Consider the following 21,525-nt stretch of genomic DNA (forward strand, 5'->3'; position numbering starts at 1 on the left):
GGTTTTTGTAGATGATATAGTCCTATTGGGAGATTCGAAAGAGGATTTAAACGAGAGGTTGGAGACTTGGATGTGAGCTTTAGAAACGCATGACTTTCGTCTAAGTAGAAGTAAGACGAAATATATGGAATGTAAGGCTAGCAAAAGAAGAAGCATTTTTAACCTAGAGGTGAAATTTGAAGACCATATCATCCCACAAGTCATGTGGTTTAAATATCTTGGATCTGTAATACAAAATGATGGAGAAATAGACGAGGATGTAAACCATTGAATTGAAGCTGGGTGGTTGAAATGGATTCGAGCTTCAGGAATTTTATTTGATAGAGAGGTATCGCTAAAGTTGAAAGAAATTTTTTATCGGACTGCAGTAAGACATGTGATGTTGTATGAGACAAAATATTGGACGCTTATGAATCTACACGATAATAAAGTAAGTGTAGCAGAGATGAGGATGTTGCGTTGGATGTGTGGTAAGGTTATACATGATAAGAATATAAATGACAATATTATATAGAGTGTTCGGTAGTACCTATAGTAGAAAAAATGGTGGAGAATAAACTTCGGTGGTTTGGACATGCAGAAAGAATATCTTTAGATTTTGTGGTAAGGAGAGTAGATCAGATGGAAAGGGGTCAAATAATTAGAGATAGAGGAAGACCTAAGAAAACTATAAGAGAAGTTATTAAGAAAGATCTTAAGCATAACAATTTAGATAAAGTATGGTTCCATATAGAACATTATGGCAGAACTTGATTCATGTAGTCGACCCCACTTAGTGGGATAAGGTTTAGTTGTTCTTGTTTATAGAATTTTGCTTTTGAATTGGCTTGAACTTCCTAAAGTAATTTAATCTGCAATTATGATATACTCGATAAAATGTTCATATGTGTTTCTTCAAATGAAGTTTTCATGTTAAGCAGAGGATACTGGGTTGCAACAACCAATGATATCTTAACTTTAATTTTTAAATTGACATATTACTTGGAAGTCTTCTAAGGAGACATCAAAAACCATTAGAATTGTCTGTTGACCAAAAATTATTGTCGGGGCTTCTTGAGGATTGCGATATCTTCATGAAGAGTGCAAAGTGGGATGCATTGTCCACCATGACATGAAAAGGCTGATGTTTATTCCTTTAGAGTGGTATTTAGTGGAGCTTGTGGTCGAGCGTAAAACTGTCGATATCAATCGATCCAAAGAACATTAGTGTCTTTTTAATAAATAAAAAAAATCCACATGAATTTTATAAAATAAATAAATATTAAAAAAAACACTTAGACAGCCACATAAGCAAAAATGAAGATTTTTTACCGAGTTAAATTATAAGAAAAAATCTCAACAACGAAATTCTTTAAATTATAAGAAAAAATCTCAACAAAAAAAAAATTATTGTAGATAAACCAAAACTCCCTCGTTGAAGAGAATACCACATATTTAACTTTAATTTATAACATAAAATAACACAATATCCTTTTCTTTGAAGAATACATTCTTTGTTTGAACCAAGACTATTGACACGCATCTCAATTTGCTTAAGGGTGTTGAGTTTTAATTCCAATCATTTGTTATACTATCCATATATCACAACCACTCGCGTGTGTGTAATTTGTTGCATTGTCATCCATAGTGATCCTTGAGAAAAAGAGAGGGTAAAAAATCAAACACTTCCATTTCAATCCATGAAACAATGCATTCCCAATCCCCAAGGTAACAATTTAATGTGATCCTCGTTTTAGTTCAGCACATTAGGAAACTACATTATCAACCTGACAAAAAAATTTAGCTCAAGGTCTACAAAGGCTACAAGATAAAGAAGAGAAGGGTATAGATAATCAATTCAAAGGTTTAGCTAATAATAAATGATTTTCAGGAGAAATGCTTGGCTGAACATATCTGACAAGCATCGCTTCTAATCCAAGTTTTCTTAACCACATCAACCTCCCTATGTCAATGATCCACTTGCACTTAAATCCCAGTGCTGCTCTTTTTGCTGCTTCCATTTCTGAAATAATTTTTTCAACTCCATCTGTATATCCATTACCTTGCTCCTTTCTGCAACAAAAACACAGCTTTTAATATATCGGTTTCAATAACTTATTCAACTCTTCTAAAGTAAGTAGTTCTAATAGTTGATGAGAAAATCAATTATTGATATTTTACTACACTAATGATTTACATGTAACATCAACCATTGATTTATTCATCAATAGTTGAAATTACTTACTTTACACTCTAAAGTAAATTGTACATTATAGACGAGTCAGATCCTTTAATAACAAGGCTTGAAATACTAATGGACCGTTAGGATGGATTTTGATGACAAAATTAATGATTAGAGAACAGAAGGATTACATTGATTGTAAATGCGTTATACAATTAGTAGTATCAGGAAGATCTGAATCATGAGTAGCATCTACAGCCCAGCTGGTAAACCATGTAATGGCATGAAATTCTTCCTTTGTCATTCCCAAATCTAAGAAAAACTCTTTATCTGCAAGGTCGCAATAACAGTTAGCTAGTAACCAGAAGTTATCGAAGAGAGGTTATATATATATATATATATATATAATATATATATATATATATTATATATATATATATATATATATATATAATATATTATATATATATATATATATATAATATATATATATATATATATATATACAAACTATAGTATTCACAAGCAAAGAAGAAGGAGATTACTTGTGTAGTGTTTCCACTGGCAAAGATGGTGACAACATGTTGCTATAGCTAAACCTCCAAAACTAATATTAGTAGTGTGTTGTTCACTACTATCTTTTCTATATTCAGGAAAGCAGCATCTCAAAGTCAAATCTGAGGGAAAATTTTGATAACCGGTTTTTAGTTTAAAAAAATTGTACAGTCAGTTATGTATTCATCAGTAAAACAATCACTGAATTTCATCAGAATGCATAAGCGGCCAAAATTACCTGTTGCAGATCCGCATAGATGTTTACCGGTCGCCAGAAATGGAACTCCTTGCAAAGACTCAACAGCATTCAGATTTAAATCTTCAACTGCAAAGTTGGATTTTTGAATTTTATCGGACTCAGAAAATATCTTATAAAATTTATAAAAAAAAGAAGAAAATATCTTATAAAACAAAAATACTGAAGACCCTTACTGTCAATTCTCAAACGCTCTAACGTCAAGCTCTCATTCTGTCGCAAGGATCGATCAGCCTAGAAATAGCATTGGCATGGCGTAAATAAATAACAGATGAAAAATTAAAGATCATTGCAAGTTCAAATATTCAGGAACATTTCCAAATATGAAAATCATGATTTAGAACTTGGTAAAAACAGTTCTAGGTCTAAGTCCCCCACCTTCAACTTGTACGCCTTACGCTCAACGAGGAAAACTCTAGTGATTCCATAGCAATCTGCAAGCATCTGTGTCAAATACCCTCTACCAGCTCCAAACTCAATGACTGTAGAAACACCAGCATCCTTCCCCTTAACTGGTTCCTCACATGTTGACTGTTTCCTACTAAGAGAATTCTTCAATACACCAAAATTTTCCAAATTTCCCACAATAGATGCCTGCTGCATTATATGTTTCTCCTGAAATGGCAATTTCCTGCAAAATACTCAAGTTGGAAATAGAAACCAAACCCGTCAAACAAAGGGTTAAATTCAAGGCAAAAGCTACCTTTCTTCTTCTTTGCTTTTAATCCAATGACTGCAAACATCTGGCATCTGAAACGAGTCCTGAATATCTTTACACAGTGATTCATGAATAGATTCAACCTTCTCAATCAAATTGCAGAATTCGAGCACACTCATCCTACGAAGTGCATTCCTCTTCATTTCAGAAGAAACGGTCATAGTGGGCAATCTTGAATCATTAATCCCTGAAGTTTCCTCCTCTTGTTGTTCTCCATCTGAACCAGCATTGATACCTTTTTGATAAAAAGGTTGGTCAGATAGGGATCGAACCTGTTTTAGCAATGGACACCGCTTAACATGCCATTTGAGGTTTTGCTCAAGCACTGAACTGTCAAATGATGAAAGGACATTAACCAAATAAAAACGATCTAAAAGATTACAATAATGGATATGGGTTGATAATGACAGTTACAGGTGACAGAGGGAGAGAAGGAGAGAATAATTACTGTGAAGGGTCTACAGGGCATTGAATCCACTGGCCTTCAGGCCTTGAATTATGATTACCACAGAATCTGGGTGCATAGAAATGAGAGAATGTTAGTGAAATGAATGGATCAAATAATAGATAGAAAGAAAGAAAGGAAAAACTAAATCTTACAAGGAACCATTGAGAAGGGTGTTTGCACAAAATCTGTTTTTGTTGGGAAGCCAGAAATTGCAGTGCTTAGTCTCCATATTGCTTTCTAGGTAGCTTCTTCACCAGGAAAAATGCTTACAGCCTCAAATTATGGTTTTCAGTAGACTTTCTCATAGTCGTATAAACCAAAGGTCAGCCAAGTCAACAGAGAAAGTCAACGTATTAGCGGTGTAACTGCAAGAGACGTAGTCGAATAAGGAAACCTGCATACAGAAACAAACAGAAAGAAAATTGTATTCAGTTCATACATCCAGTGTCCCCCTTCATTTGTGTAGAAGATATTGAGATTTTAAAACTGCAAGGAATACAAATCTGGTTCAAACTATATCTCCAGCCTGGATTGGAAATCCAACTATTACATACATCCTTAATTATGCTTGATTATATAAGCATGACATGAAATCAATCTTTACTAATCAGATTTGTTCAGAGTTATGTTAGTGATAGACTACTCAAAATGTTCTCGAAGTATAGACTGTAATATATAATTCTCAAATAAATAAAGTACAAACTTGATTAAGGGTCTTGTTAAGGACGCCCTAGAGGAACTCAATAAGTTACAATTACATTGCAATAAGCTGCACACACTTAACCATTTGATGTATTCACAAGAGAAAAACACACCAAACAGTAAACACACTTATTAACCAAATAAACCAAGATAATCTTCACAATGGGGAAAGTCTAGTTCAGCTTCATTTGGTTCAGTCAATTAATCAAACACAACAAAGGCATCACTCATTAATCACTAATTTATTAAAACCACAAAACCATATATTACTACCAACAAATTAAGAACTGATTCAAATTTGCATATCTAATATAACAAAAAAAAAGTAGCATAGAAGATAAACATTTGACGAAAGCTATATCTCTAAGAAAGCGCGAGTAAGAAGTAGAAGGATCGTGAGAGAAGTACCTGAGGCAACGAAGACTTCGACAAAAACGACGCCGGCGATAGAACTTTTCCACAGAGACGTTGATTTGGAGTGTGCAGAAAACGGGGGAAACAAAACACCACGCAAAACCCAACCTAGTACATCGCTTAGGGCGCGTTTGGCTGCATGTCATTTTTTAATTTTGGCTTACATGTATTTTTTTCTTATTTAAGCTCCTCAATTTTTAAGTTAGACAATATATTCACTACAATGTAATGTAGACTAGTCATATCTCTAACTAATTCAATTTTTTTCTATAATTTTAATCTCAATTAATTTAATACATTGTTTTATAGTTCATAAAGGTTTACGAACAATAATTATTTGGTAACCATGCCTACAAATTTATAAAGCATGTTCTTCTTGTTTAAATTTGTTCTGTAAAAATTTATAAAATACAAATATATTTATGGGTGTGGGCTAAAAACTTTGTCTAATCTCACATAAAAATAGGATGGGACGGAGTAAACACATTAAAGGGTGTGAGTCTAATACATTGATTCGTCTCGTGAAAAAATACAAACAAAACGGACAGGTCGATGAACTGAGTCTGTTTTTCCACCCTTAATTGTTGCTCTTTTTAAAGTAAAAATCGATATTAATTCAGTATAAATATATCTAATTATATGAAACATATAATTTTTATGTAATTCATTTGTTAGAAATAAATATGTCTGTGCATACGCACGGGGAGTAGGCTTGCCGCTCTTTTTTAGTAAGACGTCGATATTAATTTAATATGGAATTATTCTGTTACATAAATGCGTCGATATAGAGTGACTTGCCACTCTTTTTTTTAGTAATATATGTTGGGGAAACTTTATGAAATTGCTCTTTATCAGCATATCGATTATGTTGTTATTTTGATGTTTTGTTTTACATTTATTATTTATTTTGAGTTTTCTTGCTTATTAATCATCAAACACATGTTAAAGAATGTTGTTCATGCATTATGTTAAGTTCACTAAAAGTCATAGCTGTTTGAATCGATTCAGAAGTTTTTCTTGTTTGATTCAAAGGTTTTTGTAACTTTTGACTCGAGTCAAGGATTTTATAAATTGATTCACGAATGTGCCTTTAAAGTTGATTTTGGTTCTGTTTGCACGAATCGAGTCATAAGCAAATTTGAAATGAGTAAGGAGTCTAAAATTTCAAATTGAATTGATTCAGTAAGGGTTGTGACTTGATTCGGGATGCTAATTTGAATTGATTCATTTCAGACTCGACTCAAGTCAATTGCCCTAATTGAATTTAGTCATGGAAATACTGAATTGATTCATTTAGTTCTTTTTTACTTATTTCTTGTGCATCATCTCTTGCATTTATAAATATGGGTTTCATTTCTTAATTTCACACGAGGTCAAATTTTTGTCCAGTTAGAAAAAGCTTTGTAAACACAACTTCTTTCACTCTCAAATATTCATCTTAATCGTGCTCATGGAAAACATTCTCTTATGTGTGTGATGATTAATTATGGGGAACCATTAGAGATCTAATTGTTCATAGAAGTGTGTAGATTTTTGCAAAGAGGTATTTTGATCTTGGAAATTTCATAAGATTGAAATTTCTAGAAGGAAAAAGAAGAATGAATTTTTTTCCATAGTAGTGGAGTTTTTTTGTGGATCTGTCAACTTGTTGAAGAGAATGATTTAAGACTTTTAATTTCAAGATTGAGTGAAGATTGAAAAATTTATCAAGATTGGAATCTATCAAAATTTGAAGATCAAGATCTTAGGTAAAAATCAAAGTTTAGTAGTGGTAGCTAGTTACAAACAATTTCTATTAAGAAACAAGGAAGAAGATAAATTAAATTGTTATAGTTTATCTTTTGCTTATCTGAACTGTTGTAACACGAATCAAACTCAAATATCATATTAATGGAAGAAATAAATTTTTGGTGGTTCACCATCGAAGACTAGATGTAGGTGTTTGCGAGGCCGATAGCAGTGAACTAGTATATATCCTGGTGCAATCTCTCTCTCTCTCTCTCTCTCTCTCTCTCTCTCTCTCTCTCTCTCTCCTCTGTGTGTCTATCTCTCAATCTCTCAATCTCTCTCTCATTTAAAATTGCATGTTTGGGTTAGCTGTTTATATTCATTGCATTCGTAGTCTTTATTTTCAAAATTTTAGGTTTAATTAGAATTGTTCTTCGAAAGAATCTTGTTAATTGATTATTGTATGAGAATTGAAATTAGAGTTGCTTTCAAATTGAAGAATAGTTAACGTGTTTAAACATCTCATTGAAACTTTAACCAGTAGTCATTACATTGTATTTTACCTCATTACGAACCTTTGGTGTATGTATAACATAAATTTTCTTCCAATATCTTAAAACCTTTTCAAACACAAGTTTTCCCATATTCGTTTTCGCTTGCGTAATCTGATTTTAAATCCAATCGAAGGGATTTTAATTGTCTATTCAACCCCTCTTCTAGACAAATTACTCCATATTCAAACCAACACTCCAATATTAAAGTTAAATGAATCAATCTTGATAAACAAGAAGCAAGTTCACCGATTGATCACGTCTCTTGTTCTTCATCCTTTACTTAGGTGAAATAACCATTCCTTGGGTATAATATGATTCTACGCTACACATAGAATTTGAAAGAAGAAAACAATGCAATTTGGAAGTGATAGAAAAAATAAATTCATGAGGAAGAAGATGAATGTATATTGTTGTGCAAAATGCACTCAAAGTGTTTGTTATAATTTGTGTTACTCACAATTGTGATTTCAAAAACTACACAGTGTAAAACCCTTGTTACATTACAAATGAAATAAAGTTCATTTATATTTATAGATGAGATTACTTGAACTTCAAGTAATCACAAAATAACTAACTCAACTAAAACTAAGCTAAGTTAACTATTTCGACTATGCTGACTCATTCGACAACTACATGCTTTGAACGCATGTTTCGACAAGCTACATTTGAATTTATGTCAAATATAGAAAATACTTATTATGTTAGGCACAAACTAATTTTGATACCCATCGAATATAAACATACTATTTTGAATTCGACACAAAGAATTATAATATTTAACACACCACTTAATTCATTGTGTCTAAGCTATCTACATTCATCATGGTTCTTAATCTCTAGAACAATTTGACCTGCACAACCTTCATCATTATATTTGCAATCTGATTCTCTGATTTGCAATACTCCAGGCTGAATCTTCCATTTGCTACCTGATATCTTAGGTAATGGAACCTCATTTTGATGTTTTTTCTTCTTCCGTGTGGTATCAGATTTTTTTTCATGTTGATAGCAGACATGTTGTTGATCTTCATGGTCATTGCTCCATGGTTCTTCCCTATAACTTCTTCGACTATATTCATCATCCATGTTGCTTGGCATGCACATAGTGAAGTTTTTATGTATTCGGCCTCACACGATGATAAAGCTACCACTAGTTCTGTTCTCGAACTTCATGCGACCGACGCACCACCTAACATGAACACATTTCATGTTGTCGAATTTTTATCTTCAACATCACCACACCAACTAGAGTTAATGTAGCCCGCAAGCAAGCATTCTTTTCCTTCATTGACTGAAAGAAATAAAATACCATAGTCGAGTGTTCCTTTAAGATACCTTAGTATCCTCTTGGTGGCTCCAAGATGGAATACCTTTGCCTTCTGCATGAATCTAATGACCATGACTACACAATAAGTTAAATTTGGCCTTGTATGAAAGAGGTATAAAAGTTATCAGATAAGTTTTATGTATTGCGATGGATCGACATTATCTTCAGTCGAATCTTTTGTTAGTTGTAATTTGGGTTCAGCTGGAGTCGAAGTTGGGTTAAAATCTTGCATCTTAGATCTCTTGAGTATTTCGTCTGTATATCTTCTTTGATGCATCACTAAACCTCTACTACTCTTGTAGAATTCTATACCAAGGAAGTATGAGAGATTTCCCAAGTCTAACATTTCAAACACCTTACTTAAGTCATGTTTTAAGTCTTCGATCTCCTTCTTGCAACTGCCTGTTATCAACATGTCGTCGACATAAAGACATATTACAAGTAACTCGCTCCTTCTTCTCCTAATATACATACCATGTTATGTCGAACATTTTTCAAACTCGTTCTCTCTTCAAAATCTGTCTATCTTCTTGTTCCAAGCTCCTAGAGTTTCTCTCAATCCCTATATGGCTTTATGCATCTGTATACTTTCCTTTCTTGGTCATGTTTCACAAACCCAACTAGTTGTGTTACATACACCTCTTCGTCTAGAGGGTCATTTAGGAATTCATGTTTCCCATCCATCTGACCTATCGACCAGTTATGCATATTGGCTAGACCAATAACCAACCCAATTATTTTGATTCTAACTATTGGTGCAAAGACTTCAACATAATTGATTCCTTATTTCTGAAGAAACCTTTTGACTTCAAGTCTTGCCTTGTGTCGAGTACTCCAACTTTTGGATTCAGCTTGACTTTGTATACCCACTTCACATCAATTACCTTCTTCCCTTTTGGAAACTCGACTAGTTACTAGGTATCATTATCTTATATAGATTTTATCTCATCCATCATAACTTTCATCCACCTTGAGTCTTTCAATTCTTCAGCTGCATTAATTGGCTTAATATCCGCATAGAAGGCATAATGTGAAAACTCACTTTTATCATCAACCACATAATATGATGTGATTACAGATTCTTGCAGAGGGGGTGCCCACAAGAGCGAAATCTTCCCTTTTCGTATTAGTGCGGTCGACAATATAATAAGCTAAGATTTCCATGTGAAACTTTTTTATAGCTCTCACACAATTTTCTTTTGTGTGAAACATGTCTCTCACTTTTAACGCTTCCTTTGTTTGCATATACAGATAGTAAAATATATTTGATGATGGTTCATCTTCATCAAAGTTCAAGTTTGTCATGTGCTCATGCATATAATACACATGGATTGAAGGTTATGGATCTTGCTCGTGGTCTACGGACTCATCGTTCACCATATAATAAACCAATATCTCATATTTTTATTCTTCCATGTCAACAACATCGACTTCGACTTGTTCGTCGTTGTTAGTTTCGCAAAAAACTTCTGACAAATTAATGATTTGAGACAACTAATGTTATTGTAGTAAAATGTACAACTCAATATCATTGAACCCAAAATGTTCATGAGTTCAAAAAATAATTTGAACATCTTCATCACCTCGAACCTTTAGCTGAAATTTTTTGACTTGGTTGTTGGCAAAAGTATTTGGCTTTTTGTAAATGATTTGTGACACTGGACCAAATTGCAACTTCGCATCTATTCTCTCCTTCAAATGCGAGAAATTTGATATTCTATTTATTATAAATTGGGTAATGTCGGTGTCATAAAAATTAAAACCATATATTTCACAGTCAAATGTCTCACTGTTGATGTGAGCATTGATAATGTATTAAGGTACATGAGCCATTTTGTGAAAATTTTGATTTGCTAGTAGTATATTTTGGTTTGCTAGCAGTTTATTTTGGTTTGATAGTAGTGTAACTTGGTTCAGATAAGTAGACAAATGCGCTTAATAGCTGGAAAAAAAGCATGGGCCAAATGAACTCATGCACCACTATGTCTGGTGCATACCTTATAGCCTATACATAGGCGTCATTACTTATGGCATGTCACGTAAAGTTCTGCCCCCTACATGGTGCATGCATGACATGCTGCCAACCTATCCACCCTAGCTTGTAAAGCTGCCACGTTGACGAATCTAGTCTGACCCTGCATGCATGACCCTGGATTCGCCACCTTGACTGACACATATGAAGAAAAATAGGATCGTACACCCAAGACACTGCACATGAATGTTGCCTTGCATGCAAAACCAGTAACACATGAACCTTGATTGACGCATATGAAAATTGGAGCGTGCACCCAAAATATTGGCGCATGAGTGTTGCCTTGCATGCAAAACCATTAACACGTGAAACTCTCAACTATCCATAAATACCACACTAACTCAATCCATTTTCATCATCAACAAACAAACTATCTGTAATCCTTTTTATCAATAACAAACACACATAAACATTCTAAAATATGACTTTATTGACCATGGATGATACACATAGAGGAACCATCAACAACATTATGGAGTTTGTACATTCTTATTTCACAATAATATATGTTTTTCGTTACATTACTAAAATTTTGTAAAACAATATTCTTTATATGTGTTACTTTTCCTTAATTTTTTTTTATGATCCAAAGATATTTTGTTGTCGTGTACATGAATATGTCTCATACGACGAGTTGGTAGAACCGTATTTACGACTTGCCAGTTTTGGTAATCTACTCAACATAGTCTCATACTCTATTGATTACAAATTTATCCTCGCATTGGTAGAAAGATGGAGACCCGAGACACACACTTTTCATCTTCATATCGGTAAATATACCGTCACACTAGAGGACGTGTACATGTTATTGGGTTTGCTTATTGAAGGTAAGGTTGTTAATGGTCGAGTTAACCAAGACAACGCAATATGTGAGCAACTTTTGGGTGATCTGTTTGAAGAAACGACAAGAGATCAATGTATTAATCTAAAGTACCTTAAAAACATTATATATATATATATATATATATATATATATATATATATATATATATATATATATTAACCGAAGATTCGATCGAGAATGAAACAATAATTAAAACTCAGTGTTATATTATGATATTATTTGATAACTTTTTATTTTCTGGAACTACTGTAAATATTATGTATTTATGTTTGTTAAGAGACATAAATAAAATATGAACATATAATTGTGGTTCATTAGTTTTGTCACATCTATATAGTTCTTTGTGTAAAAATACAAATAAAGGTACTTGTTCATTTTATTCTTGTGTTTTTTTTCTTCTCAAAGAATGAAGTTGGTCGAGAATGTCGTCACTACTCTCTGTCAACGAGAACAGATTCATATTCCCCTACGCGACAAATTAAGTTTATCTCATTATTTTTACTTATTTACTTTATACTACAAATAACTGTAAATAATTTATTCTCACTATTTTCGGTTTATGTGATCCTTTAGAAGGATGAACTACAACAAATATCTTAAACACGTTATAACGGTCTGTCGAAATCTTCGAAATCACCTTGGACCAGGAAATGTATTACAACTAAACAATTCATCATCTCGTTAATTAAGTTTTAATATACCAATTTACTAATCTAATAATGTATTTTTCCTCTACAGTTTATCTCGAGGCCGTATCTGAGTATCGATTATGAGATTAATCCCGAGGATGCTGCAATTTGGACTGCAAAAACAAAAATCACCAGATTCACTAATGTAGAGAAGTACCATAGTGACCGTGTCAAGCTGTAATTCAATATGCATTAACAAATCTCACATCCTCCGACATGTTTGGGACAATGACATCAACTTAGAGTCGATGCTCAGTGAATTTTTTCCGATTGGAGATACTTCACTAAGGAGGCGTGTCGTCAATGGAATCACCGACATCAGCAAACCATAAACGAACCTATCATGCTAGACAATGCTAGATCAACTCAAAATCATATGAATTAATATAAATCAGTCACAACAACACAATTTATGTTTGACTCGAGGTATTTGATCAACCCACGCCTATGAACTTCGTCATGATACACCCAACAACCAACCCCACAACATTACGAAATCCAATAACATTGTCAATCCACCTAATTAAAGAATAAATAAATCAAATACACATAGCGTCAGAGGTTCTGTCGTCTCCTCTTAAGTCCCCAAAACACATATCCATAACATTGGCACGACACTAGTGCATGCACCAGATGCTATGGCGCATGAGTTAAAAATAGAGTGCACGCGCCAATAGCATTGACGCATCCTCTTTGTGACGATTTTTTATTTATTTGAAACATGATTACTTTGTTAAATAATTTAAAATATTAATTATTAGGGTATTTTATTTGAATGACTTGATTATTTTTAGGCATAACTAGTTATCAAGTCATTTGACTTAATTTAATGTTTTGCTTTAGTTTCTTAACTAAAAAGACACTACAAGTTAGTCTTTTAACTTTATTTTTGTTACCTTATTAGGTCCCTTCCATTAATTTCTGACAAAAAAAAGTTAAGTTCTGGTGTCACACCACATCAACAGAATTTAAGATTTCTTTTTTCTAAAAATTGACGGAAGATATTAAATAAGATAATAAAAGTGAAATTAAGAAACTAACTTATAACACTTTTTAATTAAAAAATTAAAACAGAAAATTAAATTAAGTTAAGGGATTAAAACATATATTAAATCTTAATTTTTTTTAAAATTCTTAAAAATTATTTAAGCCCTTAAAAATAAATTGAAATAATTTAATCTTTACTTTATACATTTAAAAAAGTTATTATTTAATAGTTTAATACAGAAGAAAATAAATATATCCGTGAACTTAAACCATCAAAAATTTAAATTCTTGGCACAGTGACTGACTTCCCTGTCTGGCTGCAAATGCAATGACTGTTCTCAGCGCTCTCCGATCATCAAAACTCGTCACCTGGAAGCCCGTTCGAACTCACTATCTCTTATCCTCTGTTTGCTTCATTTCAAATTTCAACTATTCACTAAACAAACCTACTTCAATCATTTCGTCGAAGCCAAACAGAACCCTATCATCGTGATTTTTTGTGCAGACCGGGAAGCTTCAGCAAACCCTAGCAGGATATGTGGAGCGGAAGGGAATCTCTTTGCATTCCGGAAAGGTTTCGACGGTCAGATTGTGTCCTGGATTCGCAGGTCAAGGAAGGTACTTCCATTTTCGTTCCAATTTGGTTCCTGCTTCTGCTGAATTTGCTCAGGTTTCGCCTCTTTGTACTACTTTGTGTAAAGATGGTTTGAGAATTCGGACTGTGGAGCATTTGCTTTCTGCGTTGGAAGCTGCTGGTGTTGATAATTGTAGGATCGAGATTGAGAATTTGGATGATCAAGATAATGAGGCCGAGGTAAAAAGATAATCCAATGTGACTTTATTGATTGATTCTGTTGGTTAGTTCTGACTCTATTCAATCTTATACTGAATTTGAACCTTGGTGAGTTTATTGAGAGATACTTTTCAGTAAACTCTTTTTAAGCCTTTGTTTATTCAATAAGTTAGAAACAACTGATGGACATGTTATAAGTTATTTTTATTCAGTGTTACTAAATATCCGCCATGGCGGATATACGTGATGGTTTTTGGGCTCGCTGCAATGGTAAATATCGGCTGATATTGCAGGTTTTTCTGTTATAATCCGCTATAACGCCGCCACAAAGCAGTCGGTATGGCGGGATTTGGGTTCTCTGCCATGGACCGCAACCACCATCGACGACACTGCTTTTATAAAAATTTAAGTGTTTATGCCACGATATAATTAATAAACACAAATGAGCTCTGAATGAACTCTTCATAATATATGAGATGTTACAGTTTCATGTATTTCATATATGATATAAGAAAAGGCCTTCGTAGTTTACCATAGATCTTTGATAATGGCTGTACTTTGTGTTTAGTTCTATAAGGATAGTACTGTTTGTATTTTTCACATCCATTTTCTTAGGCTATGTTTCATCAAAATAAAGATAGCATTTGCAATTTTTGTGGAAAGAAAGTAATCTATAATTAAAACCTCAACCTTTTTCTTCGTCCCCTACATTTTGTTCTTCGGAAGTAATAGTATTGTTTTCCTTAATTTCTCGTGCAGATTCCTATATTTGATGGGTCGGCAAGGGAATGGGTGGAAGCCTTGGACGAAGTTGGTTTAGAGACAGCAACTGATATTGATGGAAAAAGCTGTGAGAAAATTGCTCCACATGTGAATGAACCAGTGCATGTTTGGAGGAATGATTCTTTTATTGCTGCATTTCCCTCAGAAGTGGTTCGAGTAACTTATGGCATAAACTTTTCACAGGTAAGCATAGCTAGATATATTGGATTGAGAATATTCATCAAGATTTTTCTTAGCATATGGCATTAAAAGATTTTCATATACTTTCTTTTTTCTTCAATACACTATCCTTACTGGACATTTATAAATTAAAAAAAAGATTTCCATCTACTTTCATGTGTTACCTAATTTTCTAAGAGTGAAATAGTAAATTTTACACGTCTTTTAAAGAAGATTGTACGTAATACTAATTCTTCATGAGAAATAGACCACAAGCTGCTATTCTCAGTCCTTTTTAGATAAGAAAATCTTCATCTTTTTCTTTCTCTGTTTCTTACTGGACACACTTCTGCTTTCTTGGATTTTTCATTTTTCCGCCACTAACTAGTATGCGGCACACAGAAAGCACCGAGGAGACGCAACCACAATACTCATTTTGTGTTCCAACGTGTCAACCTTAAAGCTTCCAACAACAAGAACAAAAACTAAAGCCTTTTTAAACCATTGTATTATTGCAAAAACTAATTCTCAGTTAAAGCTACCAAAGGAGAATGAAAAAGAAAGTAGAAACCAAATATGGTATTAAAGTATGTATAGCAGTTTGAAGCTTTGTTTATTGGACTAATAACCATTACAATTTTTTAAAAGTCTTTCCCATTGGAAGTCTTTCCAAGAACATATCAAATTTATTAGTTTTGAGCATTTGTAAAAACTAGCCGTAGTAACAAATTTTCCTTAGGATTAATGCAATAGAATATGATAAGTTGATTCCCCATCAAGATTACACCCTTGCATGAGAATCAGAACTTTTAACTTGTTCCGAAAGAATACTAAAGAACAAATCAGCTAAATTTTTGCATTCAAAAGGTTTTGTATAGCTATTGGCTGACATTGAATAATGGGCTGCAGGCACCTGCTATTGGCTGCCAATGGTTTTCTACACCCCCCTTGGATGATTTGGTTTATTCCATGCAAATAGCATCATCAAGAACCTTCTGCATCTATGAGGAGGTTAGTTATGAAGTCATCCACTTCTAGTGTAGTTTAGTTATTAGCTTGTTTTTGTTGTCGTGTTATTTAGTGGAAAACTATTTATTATTTTAGATGTCACATGTATGTGTTAGGCTGTAAGTTTAATCAGATGTCCCAAACACCTTGCTTTATTTCACTAAGTGGGGTCGGCCAAATAGATAACTGAAACTACCGTGTTCCATCAAAAACCAATTTTCTGTAGAAAGTTGCTGAGGAGCAGTGTTGTCAAATTTCCGACATGGCATTATAGCATGGCAGATTTTTTGCTACACGCAACACCTATTATATTTGCCATGTTTCTGCCATATGCTGCAACACAATTGTTTATATGGTTGATTTTTGGCTGACTTCCCTAATCCACCATTGATAACACTGTTGAGGACCTCTCAGATCAGTCTTCATCAGTGGTGTATTCTAATGGTTCTGGTCACCCTGATTGGAATTTGGAATTGTATCAATAAAATCCATCATTTGATTGACCGTTAATCTTTTTCCTATTTTCTTACCCGTTGAATCTGTTAGTAGTTTAGTTGTACATGTTTGACGCCATGCAACTAACACTGGATACCCCGCTTTAAAATATCTTGCAGGTTGAGCAAATGCGCAGTGCTGGACTTATCAAAGGGGGTTCTCTAGAAAATGCCATTGTGTGCAGGTATTTTCTTTGTTAGAATTTTGTACTATAACCATTCCTAATGCCCGCCTTTCTAATAGCTACCTATCAATTTTAATAGCTTATACTAAATTCTGAAGCATAGTTTATGCAGCAATAATGATTCCTTAGAATTTTCCCAAAATTCCATGCTTGTAGTTATGCACATTTACAAAAACGTATCTCTAAGCTTAGGTCCATGAAAGTAGGACCATAAATCTAAGCGCTAGATCCTTAATGTAGGTCATTAATTCCTCAAGTATGGCACTATTTGTTTATGGTATTTATAACTTGGTTACCATGCTAAAGTTTTCGTAGGCATTTAATTTCTCATGTAAGACATGGTTTTGAGTCTTTTGCATGACTCATATAATAAATTATACCCTTATCTCAAAGAATAAGATCATATTAGAAATGACAAAATTAGAGTGTTGGAGTAACATCCATAGTAGAAAAGATGGTAGAAAATAGACTTAACCTATGTTTGGCGACTCAGTGGTCCACTGCTGCCGCATGTTTGTTGCTTATTTCACCCTAATTTTAAGAAGCAGGTAAGTCTAGCTTTTGTGCTACCGTGGTTTAGATCTGTAGATTCTGTATTAAGGAAGGAGAGTAGATCAGATGGATGATAGTCAAACAACTAGAGGCAGAGGTATGCGAATACCTAGAAAAAATATAAGAGAAATTAAGAAAGATCTTGAGATTAACGAGTTGGATAGAAACATGGTTTTTGATAGAATATTATGGCATAGTTTGATCCATGTAACCGACCCCATTTAGTGGGATAAAGTTTGATAAAGTTTGATTGTTGTAGTTGTATCTCAAAGAATAAAACCAATAAGCAGTTGAGATTTGTCTATTAGTGGTCTTGGTTCCGTATGTGAATGGGGATTGGTAGTGTAAGAGTGACAAAGGAGAAAGATGAGTTGGGCTATAGTTAGGATTTGGAAGAGACAAGTCACTTTTAAATTGCCTGAGCTCATTTCTATTGGCTTTCTGTTTTTTCTCTTCCCGTTGTAGTCACTATAATATAAAGCGGATCTGTTACCATTCAAATAGACCTTCATTTCTCTTTTACCAATCCAATGAATTCTGTTCTATTTTTCTTATTCTATTGTTGGTAATATATCGTTTTATAATTATTACTGTTTTCTTTTGCAGTATTAGTAAAGGTTGGTTGAATCCACCTCTTCGTTTCAGTGATGAACCATGTCGTCACAAGATTTTAGATCTAATTGGCGATCTCTCACTCTTAGCTCAGTTTGGTAATCAAGGACTCCCTGTGGCACACATAGTAGCTTACAAGGTCTGTGCCTTTCAGTCTCCTCCTAATACTATACAATTTTGATTTATCAGTTTGGTTTTTAACGCGTCACAAGCTATGTAGCACAGACAGCTGCACCGGCACTTGTGATTATGTTTAATTTATTCATTTTTTTAAAATTATTATCGGCATCGCCGTGTCGGTGTGAGGGTCGTGTTTGGGTGTGTGTGCTTCATAGGTCACAAGTGCTGGTGCTGTATCTTCTGTGACCTGAGACGAGTATGATTTTTAATGCAATTGATGCTATATGCAGGGTGGCCATGCATTGCATGTTGATTTGACTCGCCAACTGATGGGAATGACCTAAAGAAGCCATTGCAAACTTTGGTGAATTTGTTGTGGAAGTTCAACCTTATTTTGAGTTATTGGCTTCCATGGCGGGATGCTTAAATGTATAGACATCTTTATCATAGTTTTGTTTATTTTCATTCTTTCTCTCTTTAGGAAACAGCCAATACTTGGAGGAGTTCTAGTTCCCTTATTATTGCTGACATCACTTCATCAGCTTCGGATGAAAGTGTCCAAGCAGAAATTTTGTAAAATCTCAAATCATTGAGAGTGTTTGTGTAAAATTAGTTTGCAAAGATGTAAATGTGTGTTTTTATTACTTTATTGAATTGGTGTCGGATATTGACAAGGAGTAATCTGTGCTTGAACTTGGTAAATTGCCACAGTAACAACCAAGCACTAGAATACATACTCTGAGGATAAAAATTACTATATTTCTTAGGGTAACTTCTGCTGTAAGTTTCAATTGAAACAAGTACAAATGGGATATGGCTGAGACTTTCTTGAAATGTAAGCCAACCTTTCCTTAAGATAAAGTTCAGGATCTGCGGATTACCACTTCCATTGTAGACGTAACAATGAAGTTTTAATAAAAACCTGCTCAAGTTGAAATTGATAAAAGACAATTTAAAATTTCGGCAAAACTAATGTGAATTGTGAACGTCTCTTAATTTTGTTTAAAGTTTTAGATTGTCTTTTCTTTTTCGTTGAAGTTTTATTTTCATTTTCTTCTTTTAAGTTGGTCCTATAAGTATTATTTTGGATGAACACTCTGGTATCCTTTAATTTAGATGGATACGGTATCTTTATCCAATCAAATAATGGTATATAATGCCACCTCACCTTTTTCTTTTCTTTTCTTTTTAAAAAAATTAAAAATTTAAACTAATTTATACTAAAATACCGATACCCTACTAAAATTCATAAATATCTAAGAATTTATATATATTTTTTTGGAGGGAGTTGGTCTTATATGAATTAAGATGTTAATACATTGGATTTTTTTCCGTATAAAAACTTAAATGATTAGACTTTTTTACTAATCCTTAAATGATCAATTTTAAATTATAAAAAAAAAATCATAAAAATAAGAGATGCTTTTCATTCGAGAAAACACAGGTTTAGATGTACCCATCTTAAAACTAAAAAAAATAAAAAATCAACGACTCTCTTAAAGAGATTGATCAAGCACTCAACAACCAAAATGAAGAGAAACATGCTAAAAGATCCTCTTATTTAAATTTCTCTAAATATTAATTTTTCTGTGTAGGATATTCATTAACCAAAACGTTCCAACTTTTTAGCAAACACGCTAGCAAGCATCCAGACACACCAAATTTGGCTAACATATAATAAAGAAAAAAATAAACTAACTGAGTCATAAGTCTTCTTAAAATCTACTTTATCATTTCTAGCAAAATCAGGGATCTCATTATTAACCACCACTTCATATATCAAAAGGCGACCTCTAATGAAAGTATACTAATTAGTAGAAATAATCATATCTATCACAGTGTAAGTCTTAAAGCTAACACTTTAATTACCAACTATAGACAACCAATTAGAATAAAGGATTTGAGGTAGGTGAGGACAATAACTCCACTTTAAGGATCAAGGTAACAATAAAAAAGAGAGAAAGAACTACGTAAGGCGGCAGTTACAAAAAATTGATCAAACATCACTCAAACATATTCTATAATGGGTGGTTAGAACCTCTTAAAAAAAATAAAGTTAAATCATATGGACTTGGGCTTTTATTCCCACCAGACCCAATAACCACAATATCAATCTTGAAAAGTAGGAAAGGGGAACTAATTACTTCCCGGTCAATATGAGTAACTGTCCAGAAATCAACTCAACTCAAAGTCGACCTATCTAGGGAGGGTTATGAGAAGTGATTGGTGAAAAACCTACCTACCTTCTCATGAACCTCATCAGCCTTACTCACTTAAGAATTACCGACACGTAAGGTCATAATTATATTTCTCTTCATCCTACTATTCATATAATCGTGAAAATAACTATAATTAATATCACCACATATCCCAAGGTCTTTTAAAAATTTGGGAATGTTTGAAACACATAATGTAAGATTTGTAAGATCCATACTTCTATAATGTTGGTGTATCAAGTGTGAGTATGAGTCCCACATCAGATGAAAAAATAAATGTTGAATACTTTATAAGTGAGGAGACCCATAAACCCAATGCTTTAAGGTTTTGGATTAATATATGATGTCTCTCTCACTTGTGTGGTTGCTCCTAAAACCCGATGTGATGATCCTCAAACCCCCTCATGATCCAACAGTGGTATCAGAGTCTAGTTTAATTAGGGTTCATTGTATCAAAATTCTTCCTGACAAGGGTGTTCAGGCGACGTGTTTCGTTGAGGCCATCCAATGGCGATGCAAGTATACTCACACTTGATGGGGAGATTGTTGGTATATCAAGTGTGAGTATGAGTCTCACATCGGATGGAAAAGTAAATGTTGAACACTTTATAAGTGAGAAGACCCATAGACCCAATGCCTTAAGGTTTTTGGTTAATATGTGGCGCCTCTCTCATTTGTGTGGATGCTCCTAAAATCCAATGTGATAATCCTCAGACCCCTTTATGACCCAACAAAGTGGTACCTAGAGTTCTGATTGACTTGTTTTGTGCATTTTAAATGGAGAAAAATCAAGATCCCAATATGATTAAGCTCAAATCTACTAATTATACACTCTGGAAGGCTCTCGTGGAAGATATGTCATACAACAAAGATTTGTATGATCCTATTTAGGGGGGAAAAGGTAAACCAAGTGATAAGTTTGATGTTGAATGGAAGAAGATGGATCGAAAGGTAGTTGATTTAATCAGACAATGGTTGAACTTGAGTGTATATCCACATGTTAAAGTTGAAACTGATGCGAAGAACATGTGGAATAAATTAAAAGAGTTGTATGAGCCCAAGAACATGAAAAATATAGCATGTTCAATCAAAAAACTGGTTAATATGAAATACAATGATGGTGACTTATAGACAGAGCATATGAGTGTGTTTCAGAATATTGTGAATCAATTGGCATTTACTGATATT

The 21,525-nt window shown here is 33.6% G+C and overlaps 2 protein-coding genes across 4 annotated transcripts; one reads left to right on the forward strand and one right to left on the reverse strand.

The window, feature by feature from the left end:
- Positions 1–1,650: 1,650 nt before the first annotated feature.
- LOC127091823 (uncharacterized) lies at positions 1,651–5,479 on the reverse strand. The gene is made up of 10 exons (XM_051030530.1): positions 5,249–5,479; positions 4,291–4,532; positions 4,139–4,204; positions 3,676–4,020; positions 3,351–3,603; positions 3,149–3,206; positions 2,955–3,041; positions 2,707–2,838; positions 2,353–2,491; positions 1,651–2,052 (listed from the first exon to the last, which is right to left on the reverse strand). Exons 2-10 carry the CDS (start codon positions 4,365–4,367, stop codon positions 1,833–1,835), a joined length of 1,377 nt encoding a protein of 458 aa, XP_050886487.1. The 5' UTR covers positions 4,368–4,532; positions 5,249–5,479; the 3' UTR covers positions 1,651–1,832.
- An 8,193-nt stretch (positions 5,480–13,672) lies between these two features.
- LOC127091824 (probable UDP-3-O-acyl-N-acetylglucosamine deacetylase 1, mitochondrial) lies at positions 13,673–18,744 on the forward strand. 3 transcript variants are annotated; one of them, XM_051030534.1, is made up of 8 exons: positions 13,673–13,794; positions 13,921–14,033; positions 14,117–14,229; positions 14,968–15,174; positions 16,060–16,161; positions 16,773–16,837; positions 17,996–18,140; positions 18,412–18,744. In XM_051030534.1, the coding sequence occupies exons 2-8, from the start codon at positions 13,952–13,954 to the stop codon at positions 18,463–18,465; spliced, it is 768 nt and encodes a 255-aa protein (XP_050886491.1). In that variant the 5' UTR covers positions 13,673–13,794; positions 13,921–13,951; the 3' UTR covers positions 18,466–18,744. The 3 variants fall into 3 exon arrangements, with proteins under 3 accessions (XP_050886491.1, XP_050886489.1, XP_050886490.1); XM_051030532.1 differs by having other exon boundaries at positions 13,921–14,229; XM_051030533.1 differs by having other exon boundaries at positions 13,684–14,033.
- Positions 18,745–21,525: the final 2,781 nt, after the last annotated feature.

This window comes from Lathyrus oleraceus, chromosome 6 (assembly GCF_024323335.1).
Source record: "Lathyrus oleraceus cultivar Zhongwan6 chromosome 6, CAAS_Psat_ZW6_1.0, whole genome shotgun sequence".
Lineage (NCBI taxonomy): Eukaryota > Viridiplantae > Streptophyta > Magnoliopsida > Fabales > Fabaceae > Lathyrus > Lathyrus oleraceus.

Excerpts from the sequence above, each read along its gene's own strand:
- LOC127091824 (XM_051030532.1), top strand. The coding sequence starts at position 13,744 with ATGACTGTTCTCAGCGCTCTCCGATCATCAAAACTCGTCACCTGGAAG. Across the intron at positions 13,795-13,920 it reads AACTCGTCACCTGGAAGCCC|ACCGGGAAGCTTCAGCAAAC; the intron begins GTTCGAACTCAC and ends TTTTTTGTGCAG. Across the intron at positions 16,838-17,995 it reads GAAAATGCCATTGTGTGCAG|TATTAGTAAAGGTTGGTTGA; the intron begins GTATTTTCTTTG and ends TTTCTTTTGCAG.
- LOC127091823 (XM_051030530.1), bottom strand. The coding sequence starts at position 4,367 with ATGGAGACTAAGCACTGCAATTTCTGGCTTCCCAACAAAAACAGATTT. Across the intron at positions 4,205-4,290 it reads ACCCTTCTCAATGGTTCCTT|ATTCTGTGGTAATCATAATT; the intron begins GTAAGATTTAGT and ends CTATGCACCCAG. Across the intron at positions 2,839-2,954 it reads TCTATGCGGATCTGCAACAG|ATTTGACTTTGAGATGCTGC; the intron begins GTAATTTTGGCC and ends ATTTTCCCTCAG.